The 14,847-nt window shown below is 37.2% G+C and overlaps 1 protein-coding gene across 3 annotated transcripts in view; it reads right to left on the bottom strand.

Moving 5' to 3' along the window:
* Positions 1-14,847, bottom strand: part of PRKACB (protein kinase cAMP-activated catalytic subunit beta) — a 121,585-nt gene that overhangs the window by 56,723 nt on the left and 50,015 nt on the right. The window contains exon 1 of one of the 3 annotated variants that reach the window (XM_006259041.4): positions 8,560-8,761. The exons of 1 other annotated variant lie outside the window; for it this stretch is intronic. In XM_006259041.4, the coding sequence (XP_006259103.1) occupies positions 8,560-8,746 (187 nt within the window). In that variant the 5' untranslated portion in view covers positions 8,747-8,761. Of the gene's footprint in view, positions 1-3,547; positions 3,570-8,559; positions 8,762-14,847 lie in introns of those variants that run through there. One more of the 3 variants, XM_019489106.2, reaches the window with a different exon arrangement.

Genomic DNA, 14,847 nt, shown 5'->3' with positions numbered 1-14,847 from the left:
CATCTCTGATTGGCCTTTGATGCCAGCCTCCACTGCCACTTAAGTATTCAAACACATGTTGCATTTTGTCCTCAAAGCTGTATATTTCTACAATGCAACTTCATTATTCTCTTTCAAAGCCTTACTGAAACAAAAGTCTTTCAATACTCCACCCCAACCTCCCCCCACCCACCCGCCCCCCACATACTCTTTTTCCTTGTAATCTCCCGTCTAATTCCACTTTGTATCTCTGGGTTTCAACAAGGATTATACACTCTTAGGAACGGGGACTATCCATTTGTTCTGCATCTGCAGAGCACCAAGCATGATGGGATCATGACCTATAACCAGGAGTCTTAAGTGCATTAGCAATACAAATAAAAGGAGCTTTTAAAACAGGTGGCTGAGATATCACTAACATTTTACTTTATTTTCCAATTTATTCTTTCAAGGCAAAATCTGTTCTATTTTAAAAAAAGGGTCAGGGGCTTTAAAACACAAAGGCCACGTCCACATGTCCCTGGGAACCAAATGCCCATGCACAACTAGCAGCGGCACACCTTGTGCTGTGGGTATTTGTCCCCAGGAAAGACCTGTGCCATATACCCTCTGGCATGCGGCAAGTTGTCCAGGGTGGGGTAGGTGAGGCTAGGGCCACCACCTGGGCTGGGGAGACTGCCTGCCTGGGCTGTAGCAGTAGCAATCCAGGTGCATGGAGCCTGGCCGGCAGCTGGAGTGTGGCTCTGGCCAGCCAGGATCTGGTTTTGGAGTGGCGCACACTGCTCCTGTATGCACCACTCTGGTTTCTTTTCTGAGGGTTTTTGGACCCCTGGATATCCCCTTACAGCACAGAGAACACCTGAATGTCCAGTATGTGGCACCTCAGATGTGTCTATAGTGCCATATAACGCACATCCATACTCATCTGGATGCAGCCAGACAGTTTTAACCTTGATTTAGTCTTCTAAGTTCAGGATCATGATCACAGAGCAGAGTCCTACAGCAGTCACAATTACTTCCAAATCATATGAAAGCTTTAATCTACATCTTGTCAAATTTCTATTAGATGACCAGATGACCTCATTCACTTGTAAAATTCATTTAACAGGGGCTCTATAATTACAGGATTGGGCTCCATCTCTTTGTATCAATGTAGTATGATTAAAATTTTTGAGAGATGTAGAGGACACAACAATCTAAAAGATCCTAAACACCATTGTACCTCAGGTAAGGGAGAAATTGCTAAGTCTGGAAACGGAGTTATATGTAAAACGTTAGAAAGGTGCTTTCCTAATCTCTATTTTGTATTAAAAGTTCTTGGAAAGCTACTGTCTTACGATTTGCAAGAGATCAACCTACATATGCCATAGTACGAATTTTGTTTTTCAGAATTAATGTGAATAGACAACTACCATGAGTAATAGCATCAGTATAGACTGCAGCATGGATAGTACCCTAATTAAGTGTTTAGGATCCCCAGTGGGCTTGCACACCTGCTGATGAAGTTAGTGGCACCATGTTTTCACTGATGTTCCTCATGCTAGCTCTATTACTGCTAGTACAACGGTACTTGTTTACTGCTACAAGTCACACCTTTAACAGGCTGTACCAGTTATACTTCCAGTGCTACTTAAGTGGTGTTTTGTGGTGTACATGCTGGTAATGCAGTGGCAAGGGGGCACTGGTTAAGCTTCAATCCACATAGGCCAAGTGTTCTGGAGTGTGGTCAGTTATAGTCACAGCTCTAGTGAAGAAGCCAGGGAAAATATAATGGTTTTGTAAATGGGAGAAGCATTTGCACTAACAAGACAGTTACCCTAACTCTCATTTGATGATGCTTGGACCCTCTTCCATTTTGGGTCCACAATTACTCTCTCACTTTATGGGGTGCTTTGATGGTCTGTTGTAGCAATTGTGGGCCATTCTTGGATGCGTTCAGGATTTTCCTTATGTCAGATACACAGGATCTACAGATATAGATTTGTGAACTACCACCACACAGAATACATAGCCTCTTCTTAATCTGATTTCTAAAGAAAACATTTCCTAAAAAAGAAGACAAGATCTATTATATAATGCAATAAAAACAAACTGCCTGAGCTGCAAAATTCAAAAGTGATGCAGCTGGCTCCATCAGTATAATCTCTATGGAAGCTGAAATCAAATTATAGGGAAAGAGACAGAAGGAAAAGGAGAGAGATCCAGAAGCCAGGGAGGTGGTGGGTGAAAAATTCAGAAGGGACGTCAGAGTTAGATGTTTAGACTTCTTCACACTCAGTTTAACATTTAATCATCATGAATAAACACAGTGCTGATCAAACTCAGTAACTATGTCTTCACTCTGCATGTGCCCTATTCTGAAATCTGGCCATATTCTGCATTTCAGTCAAGATGCTTCCTAAAACAAGCAGTTTTATTTAAAGAATTACACTGAAGTTAGATATGGGAAGTGTGATATAACTTCACCTGTTCCTTCCTTACCTTTACCCACGTGGGATAAACCTCAGCAGTAATTGCCCTTTCAACAATTAATTTGTGGGGGTAAGACAAAACCTCTCTCTCTGAATTGCCTCTTTTAAAAAAAACCAAACAAACAACCTCATTTGAGTTCAACAAAATAATTAAAAAAAAAAAATCTTTGCTTTATTTTTCCAAGGTACAAGCCACCTGCTTGTAATAAAAAGGTGTCATTTTAGAAACTGGTATATTTTTCCTTCTCATATACAAATTCCAAAGCAAATACTTTTGAAGAAAATGGTATGTATTTCTGATTAATATATTTTGATTCGGCTTTGAGATGGATGTTCTAAAATGGAACAGATTACTTCATAATTCCTTACAGTAAGATTTAATTTACTTTATAAAAATGTTAATGAGCAATTGCTGTGTCTTTGGCAAGAAAAAATCTGCCTAAAAGAATTGCAGCAGATGTAGTACACTAAAATGCCAAATGCTCTGATGTATGCAAGACTCACCATCCCTACTCAATACCCTCAACAACTCTGCTGTCCTACCATTTATATATAATAACAGCTATTGCCGAACAAGCTTGCAGCTGGACACCGATACAGAAAGCCTGTCTAGGATATAAGTTTCAAAACATTATATACAGCCTCTGATTTGAAAAGTTGTTTTGTGCAAATTCACATAACATTAAATAAAACATAATATTTTATTTAAGCATTATTGAATAAAACATTACTATATAAAGTATTTAAATAAAACTGATTTAATTCAAGCTATTGTTACAAATTCATCTTCTGAAATGTCATGCCTTTTTCTTTTTAAAAATAATCTGATTCTAAATTAGTAAGTAAGACTAAGCAATATTACACAGTTTAAAAACAGTAAATCTCCATGATGCAAAGCAACTGAGATATTCAAATTCATGATTTCTGACATGTACTGAAAGCCTTTAATAATTGCCATTTTGAAAAAAGCTTAGTACTGTAGATGTATTTACTGTCAGATATGTGGGAAATGAAGAGGGAAGCTAGAAGATTTCCTTATTGTGAAGATAGAAATAGTATTAAATAAAATAGTGTCAGAAGTAATAGAAAAAACTTACCATTCATGTTGAAAAGCTAGCTTTCAGAAACATATTGCTCACAAATTTAATCCAACAGTTGAGGAAGTTATGTTAATCTCTACAGGATCAGTGTTTCTACTTCGAACACACAAACACACAGGAATTAGAATAGACAGCACAGAGAAATCCGGAAAGCTTGTCTTCATTAAGTACTCCGAGATCTGATGAACTATGAAATACAAGATGCCAGTAGCAAACACCAGATGAATTCAGGATGTGAATACTTAGTTTTGCTCATTAACTACTTCTGTTCTGACGAGTATTACCTACAAATGTCTAAAGCAATTCAAAATGGCAGAGGGAAAAAAGCATTCAAACACCAGGATGTTTTAAGATGTTCTCAATTATATCAAGCACTGGTTGTTTCCATGGCAACCTTAGACCAGAATTATCTATTGACTTGTACTCAACCAGTAGTTATTCTTTAGCTTTAATCTATCCATAAAATGTACTTCTGTACATTTTCTATCATATTTTCTCCTTGTGTATGTATACAACTAGAAATTATCCAGATGAACTATTGTATTCTTTTAAATGTTTGAAAGGCATTCTATATTAACACATACAACTTCATTTAAAAAACATGTAATACTATGCTGAGTTAGTCAAACTGGAACCTAATTCTTCAGGCTATTTAACATTCATACACTTTAATTTTAGTAAGGCTATCAGTATTTACAGACACCAGGATGTAATACTACTAACTTTCCTAATGAGCTTTGTGACCCATGCTGCTAATGTTATCTCTTGTTTTTTCATAGTTTTAGGAAAGATGAAACACTTTGAAAATCATAAAAAGAAATATTACTACTTCCTTTTTATCCCTGTACTGTCACTGCAATTGATCAGGTTCAGTTCATCTGTGACGGAATGATTCTGACCATCACATACCTTTAATTTTGCTGGTTGTACAACACATTAAATATGAAAAGAATCACCAGCTTAAGCTACTTAATTACACATGGGTTCTTTCAAACTGTTCCCATAAAGTCAATGATGTACATTATGTAGAACCAAACCTCCTTTTAATCAAATGGCAATTTAGGCGATTCCTTGAGTATAAGACTGCCTGCAAATGCACAGGGCTGGACACAATAGTCCAGGAGGCCCTATCCAATCCTACATTCCCCAAATTCTAAAAATGGTGCAAACCATCTACTAACCTTTAACACCATTTGAAAATCCAAAGACACTTTAGAACACTGCATCCATTTACAGATGAAGCACCTGAAGCAGAATGGTTAAAATAACTTTTAAACACTGAATCAACGCAGAGCCAAGAACACCCAGAGTTCAGAGTATACATCTCATATCATACTACCCTACTACTAAACCACAAGCCTAAATAACTAATGAGAAATTAAATAAAAGGGCAAAGAAATAGCACTCTCAAAAAGGAAGTTGTAAAATGCCGTAGAAAATTCTCTGTATCAGATATACGCAGAGATACAGAATGCTTAAGCCTTTTAGAGGGGCAGAGGGTGTTCTCTTAACTAAGCTGTGATCAATTAATAAGGAAATTGAAGTACTCAGTATATTTAGAAGGGCCCTCTTGTCCATGTTTCTTTCTAAGCTTGAAGAGTACTTCTTCTGCCTGAGGAAGATCAGAAACAATTTACCTTTAGTTTGTTATATCTACCTAAACCAGGGGTGGGCAAAATGTGGCCCACAGGCCAGTATATGTGGCCCGCAGGGCCCCTAAAAAATTTAGAAAATTAATATTTATCTGCCCCCGGCTGCCTGTCACGCGGCCCTCAATGACTTGCCAAAACTCAGTAAGTGGCCCTCCGCCTGAAATAATTGCCTGCCCCGACCTAAACAGATATGACCAGCTTTTACATTGCAAAGATGCACACAAGAAAACCCTTATGAATATTTTAACAACTCGTAGACTACATATAGTACACAGCTTATCCACAAGCTTACTTTTTTATTAAATTATTTTAGGATATTAAGGTAAGCTGCTGAACAGTCCTATTGGAACATAATTATTCATCTACACAATGTGTAAACTGAAACAAAGATTCTGAGTCAATATGTGGGAATTTTATCTAAAAACCACACATCTGTATAATTCATATTTGGCTACCAAGTAAAAATGTTTTGCCAAGAGAGAAATGCTTCTTGCAACCACTTTGCACAATTGCTACTTAAAATAGCCCTTGAAGAACAAGCATGTTTCACTATGTTTATCATCAACAGACACGACATTCCATTTCCTCTTCAAACAAGTCATGCAAGTGAGATTGCCTTAAATAATTAAAGAAAAATGCTTGTATACAAAAAGGTCAGTTTGTAGATGTCAATAGGCCAATACTTAGTTTTGGTTTTTATTATACAGTTGAACAAAGGACAGTGCTACAGTATTTTTCAGTCTTGTAAACATTAGGACAACTTCTTGAAAACTTTAAATTGTGCCTCCTGAATGTATTTCCGCTCCTCTCCACCCCCTGTCAAGGTGTGAAAACATGTAGATTTCGTGGACTAGGATACAGAAATGTTTAGGGATCTTAGGGCTCAACGCTTCATTATATTCTAGACCATCTCTCTCCAAATCTTCTCTTCTGTCAAGCAGATAGGGCTTTATACTTATCTCCAGAGCATCTGAGCCTACCAAATACATTAGCAAACTAAGCCTCACAAGGAAAGCAGGAAAGTGTTTAAATGACGTAGTTATTCCCATGTAAAATTCATGGTGCAGCCCAAAATGGACCTATCTTTTTTCATTCCCAATTTTTCTGCATTAATGACAAGACTATCCTTCCATCTAAAAAAATATCAGGATTCTGCCTGCCCTAGAGAACTCAGACGCTAGAATCAATGCCGTAAGTCTCCCCACTGCTTCCCTTGCTCAATAGAAGCATGGTTCCTGTAGAGCAGGGGCGCTCAACCCCCAGCCCACAGGCCAACCTTGGTCTGCAGACATGGCATCAGGCCTGCAAGGCTCCCCAAGGGTTGGGAAATTTGGCAAGGCTAGCCATGAGCAGCCAGACTGGAGCCTGTCCAGGATTTGGATCAAGCTGGATCATGGCTGGGCCACCCCACCTTCCCTTCCCTCACTCTCCCATGTACAGCTGGATAGGGGCCAGACCACACCCCTGCCCTCTGCACAGCTGGCCATGTCCCCTTGTCTCTGTGGACAGACCAGGCACTGCCCATTTGGCCTGCAGTGCAAAAAGGTTAAGCCAATCTCAGAATACCACAGGATCCTTTTAAGCATATCATGGGGTGCTGCTCAGTATTAGCACTGTTAAGGGTGCAAACATCTACACACAATCTACACGATAAACCCAAGAATTCGAATAAGAAACATTCTGACATATTGTGGTCTGAGTTCTTTGCGACAGAATTGCTGTTATTTTTCTGCAGTCAACCCGCCCCCCCCCAAAAATAAACCCAAACAAAAGCCAAGAGTAGGGTATTGCCCAAGAGGTACCTTGAGTCTAAAAATATTGAGAACTAGTGCTGTTGAGCCACCTCCAACCCCATACATCTCTAACCAGGCCTTTCACGTATGTGCAATAACAGAGAGGGAAAAGTTCCATTTTAAAGAAACCCATTAAAATTGATGTGAAAAGGAAAAAATACGTTTACAAATTATGTATAAAGCTGCGCTGAAATGTTTCAGGGGTCTCAAGTCATGCAGTTTCCCTAATGCAGTTTCCCCTTTACTCTCCTTGATGGCTGACTGTCTCATAAAACCAGGTGCTTTCTCTGTACCTCAGGTAGGAAACATAGATTGCATCTAGTGTAGGTATATGAAACACCTTCCACTTTCCATGTTTAATATACACCCTTTAAGGTTGGACCACTCACTAATGACAACGTTTTAGCTTCACAACAGGCATGTTTTTCTGCAGAGATCTTATAATACTAGGAAGTGCACACATTTTGCTTATGTCTGTTATTTTCAATAGAAGTAACTGCTTGCGTTATTCCAACTCATTGCAAATTCAGATATGAAATTAAATGCCATGACCATATTGCAATATATAAAATGTGTAGATTATGATTCATTACTTACAATAAAGTAATATTGAGCAGATATACATGCTTAATTATATACAAAAGTATTGTATAGAAGCAAGTATGTAAGAGCTAGACTTATGTCATTATAATTTACTAGGACTATGAAATCTTTAAAAGATCTCACCTTCACTTCTTCAGAAATATGGGGATGAAAGATAAGTATGTACATTTCTAATAACAAATAATTTAAGTAAATATGTACAAAGTAGCAGCATTATTTTTACTTAACTGATGATGTTTGTTGGAATCAAGTTTTGTGCATTTTAATCAAGCACATTTTATGTAACACAGATAAATACACCCCTTTCTCAGTACAAATGAACAATTATGAAATAACAGTATCAATAATCAAAGTTATAAATCAAAGTTGAGTGAAACAATCTGTAATAATAATAATCACTGAACTGCTTTGATGTTTAATGTTTTAATAAGCACTCTAAAATGAATTTTAAATTTCAGTTAAAAATAAAGCTGCACTACAAGGGACAAGTGTCCCTCTACTTAATGACCCAATCAACATAAAATAATGTCCTTCCTTTCCAAAATTTCAGAATTAAAAAAAAATCCTACCTTAAACACCAAAACACACCTGAACATTTTTTAAAACAGGAAAGCTATCAATTATTGCTTGCAAATTTACATCTTAAAGAAAGAAATGACAAACAAATGCCAGAAAGAAAAAAAGTTTGCAAAAAATTCCAGCAAGTCAACAACATTTGCCTAGAAGAAAAGGGAATTTGCAAGCAACTAACTCTCCTCCCCAAAACCCAATATTTTGAAACAATGCCATGTTTCCACCTGCATGATAAAATATCTATTTCTTTAAAGTAGTATTTCTAACTGTTAAGCTATGAAAAGATTGCTGCATTATATGGTAGTTTCTATACTGCATATTTATGTTTGTTTGCAAATTTCCTCATACTACTATGCAAAATGAACCTCAAGTGTCTAAAAGCACTTACTTGATCTGTCCCACAAGGCAGTGAATTCAGAGAAATGATGGCTCTCATCTTCCAGAGCCACTTTCTGTTCATGAACAGCACCCCTAGATTGCCTATGAAAAAGTCGATTAGCAAAGCCTTCCAGTCTCTGTAGAGCTGTAGTTGTTCCTGTGCACTGGTTACAAGCCAGTTCCTTCTGACTTGCCATCTATATACATTGACAACTTACTTTAAAAAAAAAACCAGAAAAAAAACCAACACAAAACATCTAAAAGGAGCTGAACAACTTACACAGAAGCTAAGAAGTATGCATGTGTCAAACTTCCTGTATGCAGTGTTTTGAAACCACTACTTCTGTTCTACTTCCTGTTAATATTAAACTGCACATTATGGAGCTTTTCTTAGCAAAAACCTCTTCCTATCAGCTGAAGGTGATGATTAGAAGAGCTGTTAATATTTTTCTTAAACTTGGAGTTCAACAGCTTTTTTAAAAACTAAAAATATGATGAAATAATTAAAATATACAGTCTGCCTTATGACAGAGACAAAAATCAGAAACCAGGTAATATTTAAAAAAACTGGTTATTATCCATGTATCTAAAAATAAATGAATTACAGGAAAAAGACAAAGGACAAGTTTTCCATTTCCCTCACAGGATTAAGATGCAGTCTTACCAGAATCATATATTATAGTTAATTGATTATATTAAGCTATGGTGTCCACATTTTCACATTTTCTAAGTGTTAAAAATAACTGATGGTATGTATTAAAAGCACCATTTTCTTCTTTTTGTTTAGGAAGGCCAGACTGAAGTAAAATACTGATCATTTCCTCTGCCCACATGAACAAGATTCTACAAAGCTACTGCTTACACCTTCTAGTTTTACCCTGCTGCAAAAACCAAGTTGTGAATGAGGTCACTTATGGAGTAAAAAAACTACACTGGATGACTGCTGCTAGTGGATTCTGGGCCTTACTAATGGATACATGATACATTGCTCCCCCCATCCAGCTCCCAATGTACATGAATGGATAGACACAAGATCCCAATCACCAAACTACCTCATAATATTGGAGCTCCAGCTCCAAGAGTAGTGAGATTATATGAATTCTCATTTTTCAGGTTATAAAAGGTTGTAGAATAACTTTTGAAACTACAATCCTTAAAGGATCAAAAAACAGAAAACTGATAAAAATCTAAAATGTATTACCATGTATTTTCCAATACAATCCACACCTCCTTTCCCAAAATCAGCTCCCAAAAATGGGGTGCACAAATTAAGAAGGGAAGCTGATATGCTGACTAGGATAAGTGCAGCCTGTTTCGATTCCTGCTCCACAGAGTAGCAGCTATTACAGTAAAATCCCTGTTATCTGACATCTGAGTAACTGGAACACTATTAACTGGAATTTCCGGCCGGCCATGTGCAGGGGGGAAAGCTTGCATGCGGCTGCTGCCACCGCCACCCCCCACCCTGCACTACAGCCGCTCCATGTGCGGCCCCCCCTGCTCCCCTCCGCATTCCCTACTCATGCCAGGGTAACAGGAATTTTACTGTACATTACTTTTGAGGCAGCTGAGGGAGTTGACTGACTTAATGCCTCAGTCTTCTGAAGATTAAGCTCCATCTCTACTTATGCAGATGTAACTGGAAAAAATCTTTTTCTTTTAATTTTGCCTTTCAAAGCCAATATGTGTATTCTTCTCAGTTGTATGTGAGAAAATATGCTATCTTTTGTTGCCTAACACAACACTTTTTGCATGCTTTAAGTAGACAAGTTGTTTGTGAGAGACTGAGAACATATCCTGTGGGCAATTTTTAGAAAATAAATTTCCAGCACACCTAATTTGTATACCCTAAAGTTTCCCCTAATTTAGGGAGGATGGTCTGAATATTTTTTCCATTCTCTCACTTCAAAATCCTCTTCTAGTTCACCTGTGCCTAAATATGTGCTCCTATTTTTCACCCAGGACCCTGCAACATATTCAAATTAAAGCTGGATAACTAGCTATAGTTATTACACATTTTCAAGCACTAACTTTATAGCCAGTTGGCTCTTTTTATAGCTGGATAGTCATTTTTATCATGTGATAATTACTTTGCATGTGTGGCTAGTCTAAAATTATTGCGCTATTAACCAATGAATTGTGATATAATGTTTGGTGCTGGTGGGTGTGTGTGTGTTGGGGGGGGGAAGGTTCTTACTTTGCACATGTGGCCAGTCTAAAGTTATTATGTAACTAACCAGTTAATAGCATAATTATATGTAACATGTAGCAAGGAACCCAAAGTCTTAATGTACAGCTTTCAAATAATTAGAGATGTAAGTTTTTGGACTGTACCCATCCTCATTTTATAAACGGCACAATGGTTCAGTACTAAACTATAACAGAATGGAAATTTTTCAACTTCTAACATACAAAAAATATCATGCATTTATTTGGAGAAGTGTCAGAAAATTGATCTTATTCACCTGAGGGAATGCTAAGTCATTAGGGCTGCTAAGTCAGATCCCAAACCACCAGAACCCTGATACTTTAACTTACGGAATTTGAACAAAGTGCAGGCACTTGTCTTTGGCTTGGTGTATTTAAATGAACACTTGAGCTACAAACCCTTTGCCCAGCACTACCTCACAAGAGCCAGGACCCATGGCCTGATTTCCTGATCTAGGGCACCACATTTAAACATACATCTTCTCAGAATGCACTACAAAGGTGCAACATTCTGATTTATAGCTTACTTCAATGGCTTATGACAAGTGACAATGGCACTTGTCATATGTTTGCATAGCATAGCTTACTAGGTATTTTTTCAGCTATTTGAGTTGGTCTGATAAAAAAGATATCGGATTTACCCAAAGAACCTTATCTGCATATGACAAGTGCAGCACATAAGTGTGCTCACATGCGCACACACACACTTTGCACAGGATTCTAACAAGACGCTGCTCTTTACTTAGTAGTATAGGAAATACAGATTTAGAGAAAACAATGTATGCATTTTTCTGCTTCAATATCCTCACCATTTCAGAGCATATTTTATGCTCATGGCAGTCGTCTGTGGTTGTACAAGATTCTTTTGCTGCAATTCATGGCTTGTCTTCTGAACCACAAAATCTAGAACAGCCCTCTCTCCTACCATGGTTGGTCCCACAGTAAACTAGACACACAGCTCCTGTGAAAGCACATTCATCTCTTCATACCCTGAGTTTCTTTTGTGGCTCTATGATACTTCCCCCTTCTCTGAATCCTTCTAAATTCCTTTGTCACATCTGTTGCTTTGCCCTATGTAAAGAATTTTTAATAAATTCACAGAGCAGACAGATAAAAGTAGCTTCTTGATGAAGAAGGAAGAGAAAACTGAATAGTTTTTAAACTGCTTTAACTATCATTAGCACTTTTTTGTTTTTTTACCCAACAAAAAAGTCAGGTTCACTGACTTCTGGGCTGGTTTGAGGCTCTGAAGCTGGTCAGCTTTCTGTTAAGGAGAAATAAGTGATAAACAGGGATCCTGGTTTTCTCCAATTTAAAAGAAAAAAATCCCCAATTTTTGGATATAAAAAGGTAACCCAAAATCCATAACCAAAATCCACATTTTTCCATCATTAAAATGAAACACCATTATATATAGCTACATCTAGATAAAGGTAGATCTTTCTCTCTCTCTCTACATACATACAGTAGTGTTTCATTTTAAATCACAGAAAAATGTGGATTTTGGGTTACTTATTTATATCCAAAAATTGGGGATTTTTTTTTTTTTAATAGAGGAAAAAAACCAGGATCCCTGGTGATAAGGAGTCTAGCCAGTCCTTAGTGTAGCTTGTTTTACTCATACTGTCAGCCTAGATCCTTGAACAGAGACTGTCAAACAGGTGCACAGGAACTCCTTTCAGAATTCCATAGGCAAAAACATAAATCCCCAGTTTCTAGAGAGCAACTCTATTCCAGAAATTGATACTAAGAAAGCACATTAAAGCAGACACTCCTGATCCGAGGAGTTTTTAGTGATACCTTTTTTGTGACACCTTAAGAAAGTGATACCTTGTCCATCATTTTTCCCAACTATACAGCTGGTCCAATAAAAGTTACTACAAAAAACTTTGCCTTTTTCATAGAAAGTTAAAAACCAATGGCTGTTTTACACACTTAAAGTGATCTAAAATATTATTTCAATGAATACAAAACTGTCATAAAACCCTACATTATGAACAAGGCAGAATTCACAGTTTTATACACACAACCAAGCACCTAAACCAAAGATGCTCAAGCTTTTGGCTGCCAAATAAGTGGTGTGTGGCTGGTCCACAGGCTGGACTAGACCCTATGCCCCAGGACAGGGTCTGCGTGCCAGGATTGGGGCCCAGGGCCCTGTACTGCCCCCACCCAGCCTCATTTGCCAGGATCAGGCCCTGTGCTGCCCTGCATGCCAGATCTAGCATGCAGAGCCACAGCCTGCAGAGCTCCCCATGTCTGCGCAAAGCTCCATGGGCCAGATAAGGTGCTGGAGGCTTGGTCTGGGCCGGAGGCTGGGGGTTGAGCACCTTTGACTAAAAGATGTGAGAAATGCTGCTTGTTTCTATGCTAGGTGTTTGTGGTTTACTTTGAAAATGTTCTCTTAGTGGTAATTTTTGTAAAGCTATCTACATCGTTTTAGTTGTCAGGAACTTAAACCAGTGCATTTGGGCTGTAAAACAAATGCAATTTAACTTTTATCTTCTATCTACAAGTTTAGTCTATTCCTAAACCTTTTGCTGAATATGTATATTGTGGATATCTATTAGCTTGGCTACGTAACACTATTTGTGCATGCTCCAGATTTTCCTAAAGGGAAAAAGTAAGCCTATACATCTTTCCCAGGTTCTTCTCTTAATAATTAAAACCATTAGTTAACTCTTCTTACTTGCTAATGAAGGCAGCAAGTGAAGAATAATACTATGGTATACTTCCCAGATGCCTGCATTGTTCTGGATCTGTGGACTTTTCACACACATTTTTCTGAATTTTAGAAAGAAAACTCCTTTTACTGTTCATTTTGGAGGGTTCTTCTAAAGACTTAAAAAACAAGAACAAAACAAACAAACAAAAACCCCCAAACAAAACCCCAGCAACAACCCAAAACACACAGGAGGGTTTCTTCATTTTGTAAACATCCCTTCACTTCGTGTTGATATCTTCCCAGGCCCAAGCAGAGCACATTAAGGTTTCTATTTGAAATAAGGGCATAGAGGAATTATCTGAATGTTAGTTATTTGTATGCAATATTCCTATTTTGATAAGGGCTCCCAATTTAAAAAAAAAAAACCATGAATCTGAATAATTAAGCAAACGACTGGTAAAACATTTTGATTAAGAGTTGTCATCAAGACATCTACTGCATGATTATAAAATAATGGGAGATGTGAAAAAGGGAAGCCTTATTTTATAACTTTTGCCAAGATATCTGAATTACAAAATGCCATGAGATCACCTTATAAGCAGTGCTAATAAATGTATGCTTGTTAAAAAAGCATAAGCAATATTATAGTTTTTATATTTTGTAAGCCTATTATAAAAAACAGTGTGTGTGTGTGTGTGTGTGTGTGTGTGTGTGTGTGTGATGTGAGCACAAGTAAATATACATTACATAACCCCTTCCCAGCTGTGGCAGGAAGTCCTGAGGAAAACATGAAGTCAAAATATTTAGGTACCCATTTCTTTTAATATTTAAACTAATAATACCAGCAAGAAACTAAATGATTCAATTAATCTTATACTTTACAGACTGTTAAATTTATAGGAATAAATTGAGCAGTGAGAAGAAAGAAAGTAGTCTATGTTTTGTAGAAGTAATGCTCAGCTATGAAGACTGATTCACCTTTTTTCCAGACACTCATGTGCCCTTAGAGAACAGTTTGCTGTTTTAAAAATGAAAAGGGTGGACAAGATTTATTAATACCTTACATATTTTAATTGTTTTCCATCTTAAGTGCATGCAGCAATGCCTGCAAATTGGTAACCTACTTTATGGCATGCTTTAAAGTATCTTGAAATTAATTAGAAGTGTTCAAGCCAAACATTGCATCTACATAAAACACGCTTAATCTTAGGCCCAATTTGTCAAGTTTCACCCCCCAGTCCTTTGTAATCAAATTGTTTGTTAACCTATAAAAGCAGATTTTCAAAACAGAAATTCTAGTACATAATAATCAAAGATACTAAAAATGCCTATAAATAAAATGTTTATGTTACACTTAAACTCAATAGTTAATGAACATACGAGCAAATCTATTCATTTCAACTCAAAAATGTATTATCCATTCTA

Source organism: Alligator mississippiensis, chromosome 5 (genome assembly GCF_030867095.1).
Source record: "Alligator mississippiensis isolate rAllMis1 chromosome 5, rAllMis1, whole genome shotgun sequence".
NCBI lineage: Eukaryota > Metazoa > Chordata > Crocodylia > Alligatoridae > Alligator > Alligator mississippiensis.
The sequence above is the reverse complement of the archived record's forward strand: the minus strand, read 5'-3'. Positions and strand labels throughout refer to the sequence as shown.